General features: G+C 42.1%; 1 protein-coding gene across 2 annotated transcripts; it reads left to right on the forward strand.

Annotated features, from left to right (window-relative positions):
* The first annotated feature begins 897 nt into the window (after positions 1-897).
* vstm2b (V-set and transmembrane domain containing 2B) lies at positions 898-23093 on the forward strand. Of its 2 annotated transcripts, none has more exons than XM_035999153.1 (5): positions 898-1636; positions 2369-2550; positions 3576-3602; positions 4815-5220; positions 22624-23093. In XM_035999153.1, the coding sequence occupies exons 1-5, from the start codon at positions 1540-1542 to the stop codon at positions 22710-22712; spliced, it is 801 nt and encodes a 266-aa protein (XP_035855046.1). In that variant the 5' UTR covers positions 898-1539; the 3' UTR covers positions 22713-23093. The 2 variants fall into 2 exon arrangements, with proteins under 2 accessions (XP_035855046.1, XP_031142837.1); XM_031286977.2 differs by having other exon boundaries at positions 899-1636; positions 2369-2547; positions 3573-3602.
* Positions 23094-24056: the final 963 nt, after the last annotated feature.

Below are 24056 nucleotides of genomic sequence, written 5' to 3' on the forward strand. Positions count from 1 at the left end.
AAGAAAAACGCAATTACTGCTATTTTTTTGAACAGCCTAACATTCCTTTTTCTTCACTTTCTGTAAAGGTATAACACAAACTTGATCAATTTTGGTCATGTTTTGATTTGGAATTGAATGTGCAGTGTTCCCAATGCAATGATATTATGGAATTAAAAGCTATTCTAAGGATTTTGAGCATTATTCACTTTTTTAAATCACACTGATATTATTTTGAACACAACTGTACATATGCTACCTGTAGGCTGTTATAATTTAAAGGTCCAGTTCATCCTTAAAAAAAAAACCTTGTTACCTGATGTTTATATTATGTTCTTATAATTTTGATAAATATACAAAATATATTATATAAAATTATCAAGCCAATTTTTATTTTTCTGATCCAGAACAGATTCATGCCATAATAGAGCTCAACAGTGTGGTTACAGAAGTAAAAATCCTATTGTCCTATCTCGTAGCTAATGTGACTGTAGGGTTAGACGTCCAGACGCTCAATAGATGATGCTTCAAAATGACCCGCGATCAACTGTAGATGAAGCGATCTTTTAAACACGTCGCAGCGACATAGGCTATGTGTGCTTACTGGGTGTATATAGCCTATTATTAATTTCTAATGTATTTATTTGTTATTTTTTCCACATGTTGCTTATTGAGGTATAGTATTTGTTTTTCATCTTCAATGAGATCATAATTATCCAGTTTACTTTCATTATTATATCAGATGTATTTACTCGTCTTACTTATTGTACTGTTGTTTTTTTTCTATGCTTTGGCAACACAGATCTATTGATTTGGTCATGCCAATAAAGCAAATTAAAATCGAAAAAAATTAAGAGAGAGAAAGAGAGAGAGAGAGAGAGAGAGAGAGAGAGAGAGAGAGAGAGAGAGAGAGAGAGAGAGAGAGAGAGAGAGAGGGGGCGGGGCGCCCAGAGACCTCTGCTGATCGCGCCTCCTCGCGATGCGCTCGCGCTCGCGCTCGCGCTCACACCAACCGGGAAGCGTCCGGGTCTGACAGCTGGCGGACGGAGGGGGAACCACAAACACTGACAGAAGGACGAGCGGGTCTTCCCAGAAATCATCCCTGTTTGTCAGCGTCAGGAGGTGTCCTCCGTGTCTCCTCTGCGGCTTTTGCTCACACACACACACACACACACACACACACACACACACACACACACACACACACACACACACACACACACACACACACACACCCACAGAGGATGGTTATGTGATAGGTTGGAGCGGAACCCGGGGGTCTGATGATGATGATAAGGATGAAGAGCAGGTTTCTGCCGCTGACCGGGAAGTTCCAGCCGACGCTCAGTGCGGAATAAAGGAGGCCCGTTTTCACTGAGGGATTAAATCACTTATTTGTAGAATTCCTCATTTCTTCTTGTTTCTTGGCTGAAATGGGGTTTTCATTCTGCGGGCGGTAGACTACATGTTGCTGGGCTGACGGATGGAGATCTTCTATGGCCATATCTGGACTGATTAGAGTTAACAGGACGGAACACATCCAGGTCAACTGAGCGTCTAATGTGTGCTGAGTGTGACATGGGTAATATGGGACAATTCAGCCTCCTTACTTTACATTACTTCATTCTCAACTGGCCCTTTATGATTTGTGCAAATGGTAAGTGAACCCCAGAAAGGAAGCAAATAGAGAATGGTAAATGTTTAGAAAGCAATAGTTTAAAATCAATGGCAGCTGTGTGCAGGATTAAACCTCTCCTGCTGTGTCGAAACTGAGCCTGTGCCATTTTTTTCTTGCATTGATTTGAATAGTGGAACATTGTAGCAATAACAACAGTTCAACATTAAAAAAACAAACACATAGAATGAGCCAGCTGTGCCACATCACAGCATCATGAAAGGATGCCACATTGTCAGTCAGGTGCTTTTTTTTATCTATTAAAGCTTTTCAGAGTATTAATGAGGAGTAGGATATGGAGAAAATCAAATATCACAATATTCTTTACCAAATACCTCGATATCGATACCACAACGATATTGTAGTGTTGACTATTGGTGCTTTCACAAAATATTTACACAATGAGATTTGTGATAAATAATCATCAGTAATGTGGATATAATGACTAAGTGGGTAAAGGCAAATAATAGAACAGCTAGAACAGTCTGGTAAGTTTAGAAAATGACATCACTTTACTGTAATGCAGCCTTTAAAAATCTGCAAAATCTAAGACGATATCTAGTCTCATATCACGATATCGATATAATATCGATATATTGCCCAGCTCTAATGAGGAGTGTGCATGGATGGCCATTGGCCACACCATGGACTGTCTCAGGCTTACTCATTCATTTGTGCTTCTGCCTCTCTCCCCATTCCTCTTTTATACCAAAGCTGCATTTACCGAGGTCCCTAAGGATGTGAGTGTGGGGGAGGGCGAGGATGTGGAGATGCCCTGCGCCTTTAGGGCGCTCAGCTCAGTGCCCATGTCTCTGGAGATCCAGTGGTGGTACCTGAAGCACAAAGATCTGCCTCAAGAGCTGCAGATCAGCTCGCCAGCCAACACAGCACAGGTACCTGCAGCCCTGAACACACACACACATACACAGGCACACACACACACACCACACATACACACACATACACTGGCACACACACACACACACACACACACACACACACACACACACACACTCACGGACAAGTAGAGGGATTCAAATGTGTGTAATTTAGATGTACAGTATTTAGTTGTGTTTTCTCTATTTGCAGCACATTTTTGTATTGGATTGTGTTTTCTGTATTTGCACACGAATGTGAGTGTGTGTGTGTTGTTTCTGCCCTGCATGAACCATACATTCTCTGGATAAAACCTGTATGTTCACACCAGAGATGCTACAAAACACAATGTCTTGGCCAGCAGCTGGAAATGTGACAATAAGCACAGATGTAAATCTACCAACGATCCACATCTGTACACTTTGCATATATGCATTAGCAGTGTAAATCCACAGGCTGCAAATCTCTGAACATACTTACATAATGAGCCTGGTGCAGAGTGTTTCTCTGATCTGCAGTATGTTTCATTTTTTCTTTAAGAAAGAGTCAGTAGTGTTAGAACCACGTGCATGACTGAGGGTGATGTTGAAAAAGGCACTTGTTGGGTATCAACAGCATTACATTCCTCTCAGGTCGGCTGCAGAAAGCCGCCATGATAGGATGGTCTGGCAGGATGCGCTGGGAATGACTTTCTCCTTTCAGCATGACAAATCAGTCTATTCCAGTTCTCTGAGGAGTCATTCCATCGGCAACGTTTCCTCTGCACTTTAAGCACATTAAAACGTGGGGTGGGGGTGTGTGTGTGTGTGGGGGGGGGTGATAGAGAGAGGAAGAGAGCGAGGGGGAGAGAGAGAGAGGTTATCAATGGTGTCTTTGAGAAATGTACACCAGCAGCTCATGCCGTTTGCTCTCTCCATCAAATATAATACACATATTGTGTTATTGTTGCCAATATGTGCATCTTTTAGTAAAATGCCAGCTGATGTTGTGTTAACTGTAAACATGTTGTACATGGGATTCACCATGCTTTCTTTTTTTTCAGGCCGTTCCAAGGGAAGCCACCAAAATAAGCGTAAGTGTCTGTAGTACTTCACAGAGGACGATCATTTGATAAATGACGTGCATATTTATTTGACAGAACATCACATAGCATGTCTAAAGAGAAAGAGAGCACTAGCTGACGTGGTGGAGTGTATTCTGATTTAAAGGTGGAACATTGTAACCTGCTCCATCACCTGACTCACCGCCTGTTTGGGTTTTTCTGGCTTAGTCCTTTGTGTGCTCCTTTAATGAGAAATAAGCTTCTCATCATTACGGCTAAATAAAAGCATGATCTTGGAATCTCAAAACATAAGTTCAAGAGATCCTTTCATGCATATTTATACACATTTACCCTTTAAATCAGCTGATGTATTAGTCTGTGTCTCAGCTGTCTCAGCCTGGGGTCAGTGTTAGACTGGCTGTGGCAGCTGGAGCTTTGGCAATGTGTTTTGGTCTGTTTGCTGTTACATTATTAGGGATCATTGACTACGTTTACATGCACATAATATTCCGGTTTTTGCCCTTATTCCGAAAAAGACAATATTGTGACTGAGCTGTTTACGTGACTAATGAAAGTGAATATTCCACTAATATTCCTGTTTACATGTAGCCGTGCAAAATAGGAGTTTTCCAGCGGTGGAGGACTTGTTGGAGCTTGTGAACACAGCGTCGCTCTTTCATTCAACCAGCTTCTAGAAAAGGTTGGCTCATATCCAAAAACCTGTGGATATCCAAGTCTTTGATAATGTTTCAAAGTAGCTGTTTCTCCTTCTTTTCTTTTGGCCGTGCATCTCTACCGCAGCCCTGCAAACTGTCGGCTAGTTGGTTTGTATACAGTAACCATAGCAACAGACAGAGCTGACCGGAAGCCGTAAACAGGCAAGAGGCCGTAAACTGTCACAAACTGTAGTAAAAACCCTGATTGATACGCAGATTCTGAATGCACTGTATACGTCCAAAGAGTGCCTCTAAAACCAGAATAACACCAGAATATATATATATATATATATATATATATATATATATATATATATATATATATATATATATATATATATATATATATATATTTATATATATATATATATAATCTTCTTAATCTGAAAATACTGAATTCGGAAAAAGGCCTTATTTGGAATATCCAAACAGAATATGTTGCTAATGATTAATGCGTGCTAAAACTGGTAGGTTGTTGTTGTTGATGAAGTGTTTCAGTGTCTCCTCCTTCCTGTGCTGATTCCAGACTGTGCGTGTTCAGGGCAACGCCATCTCGCACCGCCTCAGCCTGTCCCGGGTGAAGAAGGAGGACGAGGGCGTGTACGAGTGCCGTGTGTCCAACCTGTGGGCCGACGACGCCGACGCCACCAAGTTCACAGTCCGCGCCACGCTGCGGGTCACGCTAGGGGGGGGCGGCGGCATGGTGGCAGAGGAGGCCGTGTCGCACATCCAGAACCGCTGGCCACTGAGGAGCAGCAATACAGCGCTGGGAGGGGGCGGGGCCGGGTGGGCCACCGTGGAGCCGGGCCGGGGGGGCCAGCGGGGGCCCGGCCCCCCCCCGGTCAGCTCCACCAGCAGCACCTCGCTGGCCAAGTCGTCAGCTTCAGCGATGCCAGGGAGCGCTGCCATCCTCCGGCAGCAGCTTGGAGCGGGTGAGTGGGGGGGCTGCAGGTTGATGTTTCTCTGTGTGTTGTGGTGTAGGATGCTTCGGTCCTTCCATCAGTTGTAACGTTCTCATTGCCATGTCTTATTGTCAGACTGGACACCGCATACTTCAAATAATCATATTGTCCTGTTAATATTCTGGAATGACTTAATACTCACTGGAGTGTGGGAGAGAGTCTAATATTATTGTGTTACGTTCATATTTTATCATTCTGGCATCAGTAGGGACTCTAGCTTTGTTCACATTTGACATCTACATGTACAGTTTCTATTATCACTTATCATAAAACACATTTTCTCTGTTGCAATAACATGATTCAGATTTGGTGGCAGCGCTGCATGTGAGAGCAGGGACATTTCTGTGTGCGCTCATTTGTCGTATGATGTGTTGATGAAGGCTCAGCTCAGTGTTCATCATCATCTCCTTCTGATCCTGCCACAGCTCTGTCACACTGTTCTAATCTCTTTAGATCAGGATCAGCATTTTAGTGGACGTATGTATAAAGGTGTAAGACCTATTTCCTGGCAGCCGCTTGGCAGACGATCAGTGATCAGTTTGTTTTTGGTGTCCGGCTCTCCTGCCGCTGCCGCAGCACATTGCTAAAACATCTTGTTGCACACATTTAAGGACCTGATGCCGGTTGGTTGCTCAAAACCAGCACAACCCCCCCCCCCCCCCCACCCCCACCCCCGACACAGATGACACTGGTGTGTTAACTCAAGCTCAGCACACAAGTCCAAATTGCCTCCTAAATAACCAGCTGACTAGTCTATATCCACGACGTTCCACTGTCCGTTACTTTCCTCTTTTTTTGTGTTGGTGTTCTATACTCCGGTGGATTTATGATAACTATGGTTCACTGCTCCTCAGATCTCTGCAGGGTAAATCCAGACAGCTAGCTAGACTATCTGTCCAATCTGTGTCAATACTGTCCAAGGGTTTTCTGTTGAACGACTAAAACAACTTTTGAACGTACACGTTCCACCAAAACAAGTTCCTTCCCGAGACTATTTGGAGCTTACGCCGTCCATGACGATTGTGATTGATTTAAAGAAATGCCAATAAACCAGAGCACGTTTTTCTCCCATCCAGGAATGCTGTGTGGACTAGCCAGACCCTCCTTTTCAGCGCTGTGGAGGAAGGTCTGGCAGAGCCAGACTACCAGCTGACAAACAATGTAGTATTTAAAAGGCTATTTTATCCACGCAGTGCTCTCTCCACATAAAGCCACATCACTTCCTGCTAACTTCACAGAGAAAGACAAAAGCACAACATCTATATCTTCCTCTGGGGAAACTTTCTGAGCTCATCAGATCACATCGCAGCATCATAAGCCACTTGGTTTTTCATTTAGGATGATAACTGTACACTTATGAAATTATATTAACGCAGCATTACCTATTGACCAGCACCTTGGTATCCACCATGGTGCCGGTCCTTCAGATGTTTTGCCAAATTTATAGTGTTCCCTCTTGTTCTCACTGTTCTGAAGTTACACAGAAGTTACGCCATATTACTGCAACAGGCTGCCACTTTCTATCAAACGGCCAATACAGTAGCCTGTAAAATACACATAAATGGCCCAGCATCAGTTAGTTTTAGGTTAACTGTCCTGCAGGAAAGCCCCCCCCCCTCTCCAGACACAAGCAGTCAACTGGTGATAACTCCAGACCTGCTATTACTGCACACAGATTTCCTCCCTCTATATCTGTGTACTTCTCAGAAAACCCAAAACCAACCAATGATTAACAAGGACGCTGTGAAGCCATGTGTCCACGGTCTTATTTATGTAACCTACATCTGTTGGTTGTATTCTGGATGATTACTGACACAGCACATTAAACCTCAGAGTCCAAAGCTCCACTTCCATGTTTGGACTGGGTTGTTGCAGTTCCAGTGCTAATATATCTTTGTGATTACATTTCCCTCTGTTACAAGGCTGAAACACCAAGAAATGACAAAGTGATTCATTTCATGAGTGAGAGGTGCATTTCTTCTACAACCACTCCAAAACGTTATTCTGTTCACATGAAGAAATAACTAAGCATACATGACCGATGCATTATGGTAACTTTTGAATATAACAGTGACTCTGACCCCCCTGTTGCTGCGTTTAAGAGGGGAACCCTTAGGGACTTCTATGACTTCAGAGATGTCCCAACATATCAGCATTTAAATGTCATATTTAACATATTTCAATTAAAGAGAATCCTCTTTTAATTCTAATTTTAGCTTGATTTTCTATTAAATTTGCTTCAGAAATGACAGTGTTAGTGTCCTAAAATCTTAAAAACAGAGTTATCCAATCAGATTCAGTTGTTGTCTCTAGGCAGAAAAAAAGGTTACAGTTCAGTTCACTCATTGGTTAGGACTTAATGACCGGGACAGAATTCCAGAGTGTGTGTGTTAGTTTAGTAGTTGACAGGTGAATCAGCCAATCACATTTCACTATTGTAGTAGGCGGGACAAAAAACATTGCCCTACGTCTTCCAGAAGGCCGCAGCGATAGTACTTTATTTTTAATGAGAGGCGAGCGGGCAGGTAGGGGGGCGATCTGACAGGCAGAGCGACATGCAAATTCCTACACGAGCAACGCACAGAACAAGTCAATGGACGAGACACTGTGAGTTCCCTAATATATAAAACTGTTTTCTTAACAGGACATAAACAGCGGGGCTTTTACATGTCAGAGAATATAAGCACAAGAATGGATGTATTGGGTAACGTTAATGTTACGTAACGTTATAGTTTTAATTACGATTATGCTAATTTAGCTAACGTTAGCTATCAGAAATAACAGTCTGTGGTTTGGAAAGACTAGGATTGCCACCGTTTGTTATAAATCAATAATCGATATATGACACCACAGTCAACTAATGTCAATTAGTTATACTGGCAGGGATATATTGGTGTGTGTGTGTGTGTTTGTGTCAAGGTTATAAACGTTAACGAAAACGAACAAAATAATGAAACTAGGTGGGGAAAAAACATTGTCGTTACCTGAAATAAAATTACAAACGAGGCATTACAAAAAAACGATAACTAACTAAAACTGTAATGTCTGTTTGCAAAACTAACTAAAATAAAATAAAATGATTGAGTAAATGTCCTTAGTTTTTTTCTTTGTCAATGTTTTTCATAAAGCAAATAACGTTGACATTTCCGACCATAGACCTGTTTTATACAGTCTATGCCAAGACATACAGTATATAGTTTCTGACTGGGAACCCATAAATTCCAACATTTCATTTCAAATTTAACAAGGCATAGTCAATGCCCCTCACCTGGCATCATGGCGGTACCGAAAGTCGGAAGAAAGTGACAGAGTCCTATTTGATTATGACTGTGTCAGATAAAAGCAAGTGCCTTGCAGTGTAAGGTGGTAAAATATGTGGACAATTTATTAAATGGAAAAATCCCACGAATTTCAAAGTACATTTGAGAAGCATGCACAAGGGTACATGCTTTGTCCTTGTTGTATTATTCTAAACAGATTTCTGCAGTTCAAACAACTCTGAATTGTAGTTGAGAACGCCAGTTATAACGGCCCACGTATTAAAAAATTGTCAGGTTTAAATCGGGCTTGGGCTCATAATTACAGTTAATGTGTCTCGGACACAACGTGCTCGGGCAGGTTCGGGCTTGATTTTTTGGGCCGATCTAAGCTCTAGTCCACAGCCCTCCGGAGCAGATATGCAGAGTTTCTATTTTTGCCGGATGCCGGAGAGCTCCGCAGCAATTCAGCACAATTCAGATTGTGCAGGACAGGAAGTCGAGCACAGAAACAAAATAAAACATCCGGTTAATTTTCAAAATAAAATACACCATGCTCACGGCGGATCATATTTCCCTGCACTACAACTTGAAAACACAGCACAGAGTTGTTTCCCCTCTACTCCTCTGGATGGAAACAAACTGTTGATGGTTTTGTGGTTTTATTCTACGTGAATTCGCGAGATCTTGTGGGTCCTCGTGACTACAGCTGTCAGTCATGGCCGCAGCCGTGCCGCGACAAATCTGGACCTAGCAGGTATTGACGGACGGCGGAGCATGCAGCCGACACGCAGCGGAGCCGGTCCGCAGACGTTCTGCATTCAGTGGAAATCCGGAGTGAACTGATGATGCGAAAAAAGAACTGAGCATCTCATGGGATGGCCACAAACTCTCCAACCACCCCTACCCTGTGTACCTCGGAGTCACACTCGACAGGACACTCTCTTTCAAAACTCACCTTCAGAACACCAAAGCCAAGGTCAACAGTCTCGGCCCAAATCGGCCCAAAAAATCAAGCCCAAACCTGCCCGAGCCCGAACACGTTGCGTCCGAGCCCGGCCCGACACATTAACTGTAATTATGAGCCCGAGCCTGATTTAAACCCGACAATTTTTTAATAGTGGGCTGCTGACGTTTAGAATAATACAACAAGGATGAAGCATGTAAACTGCGCTGTTTGTTTTCTCCCCACCCAAATAGGATAATAAGGTAATGGATAAAAAAAAAAAAAAATTGCTTGATCAAGGGTCCGGCCCAGGCCCGGCCCGGCCCGAGGATGTGGCGGAAAATAATGGCCCGAGAATCTAAACTCTACTACTGGAGTGTGAAAACGCCCCCCAGTGCAGCTCCCAGGACCTGGCTGAACCGACCCCATCAGCTGTGACCTGCGCCAGATATTGGCAGAACGACATCTGAAATTGCAACGGACTCGAAGAAGAAGACCCCAAACTGATCAGATGTCTCAAGCTGTAGACGCTAATGCTGTATCTGACACCACAAATACTGAGTTACTAGCATTGCTCACTAGCTATGAAGAGCTTGGCAGGAAGCTTAGACAAAGTATCATGGTACCTGAACACAGTCACCACAGTACTCTCCACTGTTCTTAAGTGGTGACTCCACCAAGTCGGCCTGTTGCCCAGCCTGTTCGTGAGGGGATGATCTCCCTAAGGGACCTCTCTTACCTACAGAAGAGGGAGTTTAAAGTGCAAGGGGGTCAGCCGACATCAGCTACAATAATGTCTGCAAACAAATAGTGGAAGGGATTAAAGAAGGCGTCCAGGACACCGAGATAGTTCGGGGGGTGCTCAGAATAATAAAACCAGGAAATTTCAAAGATATGCTAATAAATAAGGATGACCTGACCGTCATGGAACTCAAGTGGTTCCTCCAAGCTCACTTAAGAGAGAAGAACAGAACATAGTTATTCCAAGAGTTGATGTGCACCAGACAAGATGAGAATGAGACACCACAACAGTTTCTCTACTGGGTGATAGGGTTAAAGCAATGTGTCCTATTCACATCCAAACTGTCAGACGCAGGCAGAAAATACACTACAGCTACTGTTCAAGACGTCTTCCTGCATACAGTCTATCAGGGACTAGGTTACAAGCATAGTGAGATACGTCGAGAACCAAAGCCCCTTCTGTCAAGCATGTGTCATGTAATGAGTAACCAGTGAGGAAAGCGAGAGACAGAAGAGGATGGGTTCTGCCTGTCCGCAGACCACAAGTGCACATAGCGCACAGCTTGAGCTTAATGCAGTCCAGGACAATAACAACAAGCAAGAGAGCTCAGCCTCCACAACAAAGACATACCAAATCAAAGAGCTTGCAGCCAAGGTAGATGAGCTCACAAACATGATCGATATGTGGTAAAGGAACAAGTTTCAGATAACCCAGTATATGTCGTCCACCCAGAAAGTGATAACAAAGGGAAAACCAGAACCCTGCACAGAAATCTGCTTTTGCTGGTTAATGATTTAGCCACCTAAACCAACCTCAAAACCAACATGTAGGCAAGGAAACTCTGAGGTGAAAGCGGGTGATGTGAGTGACAAAAATGTTAGTGCCGAGACATCTGACTCAGATGATGAGTCAGCAGAAGGTTACTGATTGAGGATACCTGCAAACTGGCCTGGGCCAAGAACAGTGACTATCTATGATAGAAGGCCTGCTCAGACACCTAGGAAACCAGTCAGAGTCCAATATGAACTTGTACACAGAACATCGGCCAGAATGACCAAACACAGGGAGGAAGATTTGCCTGAGTTGGATGGAGTAGTGCTGGGTGGTATACCGGTTCACACCGAATACCGGTGTATATTTTCGTTATGATATGGTGTATTTGATTACACAACGTTTGGAACGCTACGCTGCGCGACACTGTTTCAGACGGGACCCTTTTCAATGTAACACGCATGGTGCGACTGCAAGGCATGGCGAGGGTAAACAGTAGTGCTCTGGTGTTACATTACGGTGAAGATGGATAGGATAGACATTGAAAGTTCTGAAATCGAAGCTGCAGAACTAGTAGAACATGATGACACAGAAGAACTTGTGCCAAAAAGAGGAGCTATGTCTGTTGTTTGGAGTTTTTTAGTTTTAAAAAATCGTGCTAAGTGTACTCGTCGTACTAATGTTACTCGGCCGCGCCGTTAAACCTGTCACCTCAACCATGCAACGGAGCAACATTATGAATGCAATAACAATCCACCTACAGTCCCACTACAGACTGTTGAGAAAGATGGGTTCAGAGCAATGATTAAAACACTGGATTTAAGATGTCTTGCCTCGCCGAAATACTTCCGCCAAACCACTAACCTTATTCAAACACAAACAGCTGTCAAAACAGCAATCTTACAACTATTTTGTTTTGAAAAGGAAGCATGTTGAGGGAGGTCACATGACCAATGATCGCAATGGTCGCTCAAGGCTAAGGCTCCTCACCCACCTCCGTATTTTCATTGAAAAACCAGGTTTATTCCTTCTTCTTCGACATCAATCATTTTATTTGTTGCCACAGTGACTCAGTGAAATGCCTGCAGGCGCAAAAAAGCAGGTCTTGTTGTCGTCTTCCCAGACACAGAAATCTGCTAGCATGGTGGCAGCTAACACGGCTACTGAAGGCCTAAACATGGAAAACGCTATAGCCAGGGTCTTGGAAGGGCAACGAGATATGCTTGAATCAGTGGTCCGCAGCGCAGTGAAAGATGCGTTAGCAGGAATTGATACCTCACCGCAACACATCAGAACAGAGCTTGAGAGGCAGGGAGCTACGGTACGTGATATGGTGCAACGAATGGACAAGACGCAGGGAGAGAACAGGCAGATCCCGACGCAACAATGTACGCATCATTGGACTAAAAGAGGGCAGCGAAACTGATGACCCAGTTGGGTTAGTGCAAAATCAGTTACCGGTGTGGATCCCCTCCTTACAGAACAGGGCTATCATTGAAATTGACAGAGCGCACATAATCTACAGCAAGGGTACAACGACACGTACTCTGATTTTCAGGTGTTTGAGATATCAGACCGCCAAGCAATCCTTCAGGGGCGAGACAAATACTGCAGAAAGGCCCGATTCGTGATTCCAAAGCAACACTATGCTCTAAGCCTGATTAAAGCGCACTCACTATCCAGTGGCGCCAAGGATTTATAGGAGCACAGCGTAAGCTACATGCTAAAGGCATCTCAAACTTCTTTATTTATCCGGCCACCCTGAGAGTGACACACAGAGGGAGAGTGCTAACCTTCACTACAGCCAAGGATGCGGACGTTGCGGGGGACTTCTCGTCTGGTACTGGAGCCAGCGGCAGGGCCGGGGCTGGCAGACCCAGCAGCTATGGACTAGCGGTATCTGGATTACTGTACAAGTTTGACTCGAGAACACTGTATGTACGTTTTGGAACCAAGCTTTAAAGGAACATTTAATTAGACTGAAAGAACATGATGAATGCGAACTATTCAGCTTATAATTAGTGGGAATGCTGTTCAACAGCACAGACAGACACACACACACACACACACACACACACACACTCAAACACACACGCACACACACACACACACACACACACAGACACACGCCAACACACATATGCAGAAACACACACGCAAACACACACACACACATACACACAAACACACGCACACACACATATGCAGACACACACACATACACACACAGCCACACATATATACAGACACACATTAGAGCTGAAGGACCATCTTCCAACCATGGTTGGTGATGGTGTATTGGATATGACACATGCCTGTCATGTGGGAGAGCTGGGTTCAAATCCCACTGAGGTACATCAGTCAATGTGTCCCTGAGGTAAACACTTAACCCATATTCCCTCCAAAGGTGTGTTACCACTGACATATATAGCAATTGAAAGTTGCTTCCTTTTCTCTTTTTCCTCTCCTTTTATCTTTCATCTCTTTTTCCTCTCTCTCTCTTTCTGCTTGTTTGTTCTATGCAATGGATATGCCTGATGATAAGTCTTTTTAGTCAATTCATTGAAACTTCCACTTTTGACAGTATTACAGTTTAGCTTCCAGCTTTTCTAAAATGTATTTTAGCTCTTAACTCATGTGCAGTTCAGCTTCCAACTTCCAAGTTTTTCAGCAGTTTAGAACAAACAATTTGTTCCATGTTTCTGCATTTTCATCAATGTTTCTCACAGCATTTGTAAGTTTTCCATACTGATTCATAATTTCAGATAAAATATGTATCTATCTATTTTATACATTAGTGGTGTTATTCAACTTTTTAATGAAATTCATACTCATTTTACCGATTTCCACTTTTTCAACTATTCTCACTACTTCAACTTCTTCTTACTGTTTTAAGCTATTCATCCAGTTTAGCTTTAGCAATTCAGCTATTCAGCATTCCCACGCATTTTCTGCAGGAAATGCATTTTCTAGTCTATGTTTATTACCCCTACTAGGCTGGTGTGTTTTTCGCATAGCCTATTTCAGAACTTAATAGCCGGTTGAGACCTAGTTCTAGGGGATTTATTTTATTTTTTATGTTTTTACCACACTTTGCTTAGATCTAACAGTTCACCCTTTGCTACAAATTTATCAGCGAATTCCGGTAGGGTACACGAGACATGGATGCGTGTATATTTTGAAGATGGCTGAACTTTCAATCCTTTCAGTTAACATCAGGGCCGATCAAATGACCTAATTTTCTGGACTACTTAAGAAGAAAGAATATAGATGTAGCGCTTATACAAGAGTCACAATTACGTAAAAGAGATGTAAATCGCCTACAAAATAAATACTACAAGATTGCTGCTTCATCTAGTGAAAACAAAAACCAAGGGCTCCATTGTGTTACTCGCGGAAATGCACACTCACCGTAGATAAAAGTAGTAAAGATTTATCAGACAGGATATCTTATATATGCACCACAATAAGGAGTAGGAAAATAGCCTTTGTTTCGGTATATGCACCATCTACATATGACGTAAGCTTTTTCCCATGTCTAACCAATGAATTGCCCTCTCTCAATGAATATTCACTAATTATAGGGGGAGATATGAATGCAGTGCCGGATAGATCAGGGGGCAACTACACAAAGGCCCAAAAACACACATCAGACATGTTTAGAGCAGTTATGGAATCCCACCATCTTACAGATGTATGGAGGATGCACAATCCTACTAGCAAGGATTACACCTTTTTCTCCGCACATCACCACACCCACTCCTGCATTGGTTACATTTTGTGTTATAGTGAGCTTAAGGCAATGTTCCACACGATAGCAATAGAACCAGCAATTCTGTCTGATCACAATGCACTAATAACCACATTCTACTGTGATATGTTAGGAGAAAGATCTAGAAGGTGGCAATTTAATAACTCCCTTCTCCAGAACACAGCTTTTGATGCAGAGTTTAGAGCCAAACTGGCTGAGTTTATATCAATCAATGCTGACTCAGTTTCGGACCCAGCATTCATTTGGCAAGCAACTAAAGGATTTATTAGAGATTTCACATCTTCCTTTGTGGTCAATTTGAAGAGAAAAAGGGAGGCAAGGATTGCGGAGTTGGAAGAATGTTGTAAATCTCTAGAGGAGTCTCTGAAGACGTGTTTTTCTAAATCTACACATACTCTTTTGGTTACAAGTCAAACAGAGATGATCTGCTAAGAAGGAGAGCTGAGTTCATAATGCACAGAGTGAGGCAAAATTATTATTTTAATGGCTGTAAACCAAGCAAGTTGTTTGCTCTGAAATTAAAAGAAAACGAATCCAGAGCTACTATCAACAGCATCTGCACAGATCGAGGTATCTCAACAAATCCTAAAGATATCAGCGCCACTTTTCAATCCTTCTATTCAAATCTTCTTTTATTGAACAACAGGCATGTGACATCAGCCATTAGTGTTAGCGCTGCCGGCATCACTGCGGTCCAGGATTGCTGTTGTTAAAATGCACATAGTTCCTTGTGTGAATTTCTTAAGTACAATGATCCCCTTACCCCCACCAATACATTTCTGGAAGAAACTTGATACTTTAATTCGGCAGTATATTTGGAATAATAAATAACCTAGGCTAAAATACTCCCTGCAACGTACCACAAACACGGGAGGCTTGGCCCTCCCCAACCTTAAAATGTATCACAGCCTTTCAGCTACGGGCCCTTAGAGTGTGGATGGACCCCTCATCTACAGTTCCATGGAGAGAAATAGAGCAAAACCTCACTGGAAGTCTAAGACTGCAAGACCTTGCCTTTGCAGAGGTGTGTCCAAAAAAGTATATGCTGACCTATGACCCTCGCAAGTATATGCTGACCTATGACCCTCGCTTTGTATAAAACAGTGGTTGGCATATTTTCTGGACATAGTTATGCTCGAGCTCTCTACAGCAAGGATTAACAAAGCCAAGTCATCAACTATCAGCTTAACATCATATATATGTATGTAACTGAGTTTACATTGATCAAGAACCGTTATATTGGCACGTGTGGGTGTTTATGTGCATATATATTTTTATGGCCATCTTTTCTACCAATTTAAATATTTATTAACCTATGTATGTAGGAATAAATGCTTTCTTATTTTTTGTTTTTTATGTATTTTTATTTATGAATATTTTTTTAATTTAATTAATTTTCATCGTCCCCGACCCTTTTTTATTCGGCCCCGGGACAAAGGGAGGTCCTTAAGTTCTGGGTCAGGTGCATTCATAAAGAGCAGATCGCGATAATCCAATAAATGTAAAAATGTTTCTTTGACTGCAAGGAAAAACAGGACTTCTTCCAAAAAAGAAGCTTAATCTAGGTGTCTGATAAATTCTGATAAATAATAACACCTAAATACTGTTGTTGTGATCCTACTTTTGGTCCAACGTGTATTAGTCAATGATTAATAATTTCTTAATTAAGAACACATGGAAATGTGTGGTTATGTTGGGCAGAGAAGAGTTACTGGATAGAGCTCTCGAATGTAGAAAGCTAAGTGGACCATAAATGCCTCATTTTTGGTCCACTTGGCTTTACATACTTCGACATCTTGACATTTTCTGCTTCCACGTGTTGATTCGGCTAGAGTTGTTTTTCTCCATCTCTCTCTCAGCAGACCACTGGGTCGTCTAGTAGCTATGATGCTTTCGCCAGACCTCGTACAATTCAGAATCTTTTTTTTGTCTCTTTAATTCAGTGTTGAATGTCAGCCCTCTTCCGTTTGTGTGGCGGGCAGCCAACAGAGTCGCAGCCTTCCAGGGATGCAGCAGTTGTAGGCGTTCTGCAGTCGATGAGTTGGGGTCAGAGGCAAAGCAGCAGCAGAGAGATCTGGCGTTGCAGGATTCAAAATTCTTCCATTCTAATCTTTATCATAGTAGAACCCAGACGTGGAATAGACCGCTGCTTTCAGAATGTCTACTACTGACCTCCGAAGGGGAGAACTGCTGCTTTCCTGGCCTGAGTTGAAGAGATGAGAGTCCTCCTGATTATCATTCTATTTTTTCATCCAGAAGGAATAAAGTTTACCACAAATTGAATTCTCCCATGTTGACACTCCCTGCTGCTGATCTATAACAAGTTAAAATGCTAGAATTGCACACAAACAAACAATTTGATCCTCAAGCACATGTACACGTCTCTATGTGTGTAAATTAGGGGTGTGCATCTCTCCCTTATAAGACGCGCCGATATGTATCTAGATACAGTTGAGTTCAAAATAATAGCAGTCCAACATCACTAACCTCATAAATCAAATTTTTTGGTAGAAGTGATATTTCTACATGGCAAATAATTTACTAGTAAGTGTTGTAGAGTCATAGAAAACCAACAGACCCAACAGTCATGACATGCATGCTGCTCATTCTGTGTAATTGAATCTGTAATTGAAAGGATCATGTTTAAAATAATAGCAGTGTTGTGTTCAATTAGTGAGGTGATTGATTCTGTGAAGAAACAGGTGTCAAGTATGGCCCATTTCAAATTCCTTGAAATTCATCCAAAGCCTGAATGACGTGGGAAAAAACGGTCAACTACCATTCGAATGGATCGAAGACTAGCCAAAATGGCAGAGGCTCAACCAATGATCACCTCCAGGAAAATCAAAGAAGACATAAAGTTACCTGTGAGTACTGTTACGATCAGAAGAAGGCTGTGTGAACCAAAGCTATCAGCTAGAAGCCCCCGCAAAGTCCCATTGCTGAAAAAAAGACATGTACTGAATAGGGTGAAATTTGCCAAAGGACACATTGACTGGCCAAAGGAGAAATGGGGCAACATTCTGTGGACTGATGAGAGCAAAATTGTTCTTTTTGGGTTAAGGGGCCACAGACAGTTTGTCCGACGACCCCCATGAACTGAATTCAAGCCACAGTACACTGTGAAGACAGTAAAGCATGGTGGTGCAAAAATCATGTTATGGGGATGTTTCTCATACTGTGGTGTTGGGCCTATTTATCGCATACCAGGGATCATGGATCAGTTTCAATACATCAAAATACTTGAAGAGGTCATGTTTCCTTATGCTGAAGAGGAAATACCTTTGAAATGGGTCTTTCAACAAGACAATGACCCAAAACACACCAGTAAGCGAGCAAAGTCTTGGTTCCAGATGAACAAGATTGATGTTATGGAGTGGCCAGCCCAATCCCCAGACCTCAATCCCATAGAAAACTTGTGGGGTGACATCAAAAATGCTGTTTCTGAGGCAAAACCCAGTAATGCAGCGGAATTGTGGAATGTAGTTCAATCGTCCTGGAATACCTGTTCACAGGTGCCAGAAGTTGGTCGACTCCATGCAACACAGATGTGAAGCAGTTCTCAGAAATAATGGTTATGCAACTAAATATTAGTGCAGTGATTCAAAGTAAAGCAAACCCTTGAGACATATTTCAATTCATACAGTAAATGTTTGAGTTTGTAAAGAAAAATGCAAATACTGCTATTTTTTTAATATTCCTTTTTCTTCACTTTCTGTAAAGGTATAACACAAACGTGATCAATTTTGGTCATGTTTTGATTTGGAATTGAATGTGCAGTGTTCCCAATGCATTGATATTATGGAATTAAAAGCTATTCTAAGGATTTTGAGCAGTATTCACTTTTTTTTAAAACAGTGCTATTATTCTGAACACAACTGTACATGGGCTACAATACGGTTCAGGGACGAAACATTTTAATAACGATTCAGTTCGATTCAATGTTGAAATGATTAGGTGCAATACAATGAGATACGGTTCAATCTGATGGATACAGTTAATATTTGTTTAATGTATACATTCCTTTCCCATTATAAATTAAAATAAGACAATTTCCCTTAAAAGAAGCATTGCCTACCTTCAAATAAATATATAAATTATTTTGTAAAAGGGACGAGGGAATAGTAAAGACAACGTTAGATGCTAATAGTATACACTGTAACTTCAACTTAATTAGCTAGCCTCTTATAACCAAATAACATCCACATCAGCTCCATGTTAAATGAAACTGCTGTGATCTTAGAGACAGTAACTTAAACACAGGTCCACGTTACACAGCCAAAGGCACTGATTGGCTGATCCCTGCCAACCCGAACATGAATGACCAAGTCCTTAATCACACAAATGGAGAGGCTTTTGTCTCCCTCGCAAATAAACACACATCCGTCTCTATCAACAGCATGCGCACACCGCAGCAGCTTCGTTGACTTGACAGCAAAGCTTCAGTCAGCCAATTCGTAACGTTAGAACTGGGCCATCGGCCGAATCTTGGTCCATTTAGACCGATGCAGTCCATGTATCTATGTAGCTGTATCTGTGATAATACAATCGGAGACCGATTTGTATCAGTGAATCTTTACAGCCCTAGTGTATATGTATGAAAACACAGCAAAAAGTAATACAGTGACAAAATACATGTCAGTGTTTCTTCTAACAAAGGAGTGTAAATGAATAGCTGATTATCATGAACTAACCATATGTTATTTATAAACTCACATATTGTTAAATCTTGAGATATGGTAAACCTCAAACTGCACTATTAATGTATGATGGAAAAAATACTGAGTGAGTAAACTCTGAGGAGTTTCTATGGTCCCAAGACAAACATGGATGACAGTTAAAGGAGTGGTCTGTGGAACAGTTGTGTCTGTGACACACTAAATAGATTAAAACTATTTAAACCAGCAGCTTGATGACAGTACATTGAATTGAAAAACTTGTTTAGGGAATATCAGATGTTTTACCATCTCTTTTTTCTGATTTATGTCGAAATCAAGTATTACCTTCTGTGTGTGTGTCTTCCCATAACATGTTTTTTTTATATTTTACGAAACAACCCATCTTACATATTGTGCTGTTTATGTAGCAAGTATGGAAAAGTGTTTGTATTCCACCAAATATCCCTCATTTTACTGTGTATTCATTTTTGTTTATTTGCTCCTTGTTCAATGAAGGAACTGTGTATGTATTTTGCATGGGTAATGCGCCCTCTGCTGGTCGTTTTTGTGGACGTACTGTTTGTTTTCCCGGCTCTCGTCAGACGATGTTGGATCTGGCCGAGAGCGGTAGGTACTTTGTGTAGTGCGAGGCAGATGTATAAAATACGATGTTTAATGTGTATTTAAGTGATTAGACAGGCTGATTGTGGTTAGTATAGATTTTTAGCAATTGGACTGCTTCATTCGCTTCCGTGTCTTTTTATTTATTATTCAGAGTGTTTTAGTGAGCTAGCTTACATACCATGTTTTTCACATGTATCTGCATGACATTCGCCATTTTGTGTCCTGCACTGTGCCCATATAAGTATATGCATATTCTCTTTATGTTGTTAGGCGTGTGTTGAGGGCATATGACCAATGCTGTGTTTCTCCTCTCTAAAACACTGAACAGCTTGCAGCAGCAATAAATGTCCTGTGCCAAAGCCTGAGTCTCCAGTCGTCTGCTTCACACGTTAGACACAATGCAGGTAACCGGTACTGAGGCCAGGCCGGTTACATTTATAATGTTGACTTTGGGAAGTCTTTATAATGAAATGGGTGCATACACTTGTAAAACGTAAGCTTAGCTTAGCCACGTTCTCCGGAGAACTGTCAGAATGCTCCAGCAGCACATATCACAGATGTGGAGTTTGGGTTTGCTTAGGTACATTAGTCAATAAACCTCTGGTTGTCAAATCTATGGGCAGTCGGTCTCTGTACCTTTTCTTGTTGGTGTGGTGTGACTGCTGCTGTGTGAGCTGGACACACCATGCAGATGGACTGACTGAACTTGTATACCAGGGGTTGGTGCATAGTGTATAAGTGAAGCCCCCTGGTGGCTGGCTGCAGTATAGGTCATAAGCCCCGCCCCCTCTATGTTAGTTAATGGGACATGGGCCAAATACATTTTACCCAAAAATGTTTTCTGTCGAAAAGAGTCAATTCGTCATCTTCATGTGCTAGACTGGGGCTTATACAGTTTAAGGTTTTACATAGGGTGCATTTAAGCAAGGCAAGGCTTGCCAACATATACCCTGGGTTTTTTTTCTCCAGCCAACCTAGTGCATTCTCTCTGGTGCTGCCCCCAACTTTCAGGCTACTGGGCAATAGTTTTTAAAACACATAGCGAGATTCTTGGAGTGATGCTGGAGCCCTGTCCACTTATACCAATATTTGGTGTGGCAGATGAAATCCTGAGTTTAAATGCAAACCACCACCATCACTGCATTCATGTCACTTTTGGCCCGTAGGAGAATTTCGTTAGTTTGGAAATCTTCTACTTCCCCTTCAGCTTCTGCTTGGCTGGAAGATGTAATGTTTTTTTCTAAAGCTAGAGAAGATACAGTTTACATTGAGAGGGTCTGTGGAAAGGTTCTACTTCAGTCTGAAAGAGTTGCCCACTGGGTGAGTGTCCCTAATTGTAACTGAGACCCCCCTCCCTATCCTTTCTACTGTTTATTTTTTATAAACCATTCTTCTTTCTATTCATTGCCTATTTATTTATGTCTTTTTTTCTGTTGGTATTTGATCACCTCACGGAATGGTTGACAAATTGTAAAGAATTACTGAATTTGAGCCACCTAATATGTTATGGACATATGTGGGCCTATGCTTTGAAAGAATATTGATGCATAGCTGTGAGAATGTACATTCATAACTGAGAAATGTTTTTTTTTATGTGAACATACTAGCTGCCAAGAGGTGTATGGGGAGGGTGGGTGAGGGTAATATTGTTCCTGTTTACAAAAAGAAAAACTGGAGGAAAATGTACTGTTTGATGTAACCTGTATTGTGCAATTCCTTCAATAAATAAATTATTTAAAAAAAAAAAAAAAAGTTTTAGTCCTTCTAGGTAGTTCTGATCACGCTGTTTGTTCAAGTGTTCATTTTTCTGATCAGTTTGGGTTTTAGTAGTTATTTGATGCTATAAACGGGCTGAAACCTCATGATTGACCAGTTTTGGTTGAAATAAACACATAGTTTACCGATTTACATGGGAAAATATGTTAGTTTTATACAGGCTAAAAGTATTGCTTTTTTAAATGGAGTTTGGTGGGTTTAGCGCCAGCGACCTCAGAGCTGTTTCTGGTTAAACAGAAAGGTCTCAAAGAGGTTTTATTAGAATAATAATCTGTGCCTGTCAGTGGCAAAAACAGAACTTTTAGTGGACGCTAACTGACGATGCACATTTGTTCTATAGGGTTACATTGCAGCCCGGTCTGTGGCTGCCCGTTACAGCGTTCACGCTTAAAACTGGACCAATTTCAAAGATTGTTATTCCTGTAAGTCACTTACACACAAAACATAAGAAAATAGGGTTCAGGTTGAAAAAAAAAAACCCTTTAAGGGCAAAAGGTTCTGCAGTGATTGGTGTCGGGTGTGGCCAGCGGGCTCCATAGTAGCCCCAAACGCACGCCAAGGTTGGGATAAAGTTCCTTTGATGTTTATGAAATTTGGTGGAAGCATTGCTCTCATCCTGACGAACATACATTTTTTTGTAATTTCTTCGTCATTATTTTTGGATTTTGTGCGTTAATTTTCATTTTACAAACACATTTGAGGACTTAAGGATGCACGAAACCCTCAAAAGTCTTAAGAAACATTATAAAACAAGATATCTATGATATGTTTACGTGTGATTTGCAGAACACTGTTGTGATTTTCTTCTTTCTTTGTGTCTGATCCAGGCTGTGGTGTGATGAGCACCATGGACCCCCTCCTCTGCATCACTCTCCTGTTCCTGCATAAAATCCTTCCCTATCTGTTGGCCCACTGAGGAGACTTTAACCAAAATCACATCGACCTGCAACCTTCTCACTTTCTATACCAAAAACAAACACAGCTGTCAGTTCCCACCAGGGGAACGAGGCTCACATTAAATCAATGTTTGCTGCTGCAACAAATCACTGCAGGGAGTGAAAGCAGTGCAAAAGGACGGAGGAGACTCAAATGACGGAGAACGCTCCTGGGACTTGAAACAGAGATGGGAGCTCCATTACTATTGAGCAGGCTGAGTGTGTGCTCCCAGTGGATGATGGGAGCATCCCTGCTGATCCACACAACGTGGCCACATGAAGCGCTCCTCCGCTCTGCACCTGCTTCATGCATGGCCTCCTCAAACACTCCACATGCAGTACTTCCGCTGTGAGTTCTGTTCATCTAAAGGCTCTGACACACCAACCCGACGACCGACCGTCGGCAGAAAAGGCAGTCAGACTGATCACTCTCCCCGAGTGGGTCAAAAAAGTGCCTCGGAACACACCGAAGCAAGGCCGACTTGAGCGTACGTTCTACGCGTGCGCGAGACGTAATACGTCTCCATAACAGCAGGAGGCATTAATCTGTATTGTCGCCCAAAAAATGAAAACCGGCAGCTGATTGGACGAACGCGTCATATGGGTCTGGCTTCTCCCGAATTTCAAAGCCAGACCATAATGGTGGCTCGTTCGGAATACGATCTCGTATTTTACGAAAAAAGTTCACCAAAACGTGTTTCTGAAAACATTTTAAGCGAGAACTAGGCCATGCAGTTGCTGTTCATTTTAGATCGACAAAGGTCAGTTTAAAAGATTTTTGTCAGATTTTGAGAGGCGTTCGTCGTGCTCATCCCGCTCCTCATTTTCGTTAATTGGTCATTGAGTCCGACTGTCCACTGGCCAATTCAACAAGTCAAAACGGCCCAAATGAACGCTGACAGCTCCTCCAACTGACGACGGCACAGAACACACCAAACAGACTCGGGTCACCGACCTCGCCAGACTGTCCGACGGACAATAATCGGGTTGGTGTGTCAGCGCCTTAAAGGGGTGATAGAATGATCATATAGGGTAGTTCACACTGTTCCTTAATGCTACCCTATGGAATGGCCCTATTTGGAACAAGAGCTTTTCTTCCAAATATAGTATGCTCATGAATATTTAGATGAGCTGCGCGCTGATTGGTTGACTGAAGCACATACACACACAGTGGCGATGAGCCAGCAGGTCTCATATTTCAGACACTGCAATGTTATACATTGTTTGTCTGCTATTTCATTACTAAATTCACTTCTGAGACTTTTTTATGCAAGAAATCAACTATGTAAAGCTGAAATATGGGCCATTTTACGAAAATTGATGGC

Source organism: Sander lucioperca, chromosome 3, assembly GCF_008315115.2.
Source record: "Sander lucioperca isolate FBNREF2018 chromosome 3, SLUC_FBN_1.2, whole genome shotgun sequence".
Lineage (NCBI taxonomy): Eukaryota > Metazoa > Chordata > Actinopteri > Perciformes > Percidae > Sander > Sander lucioperca.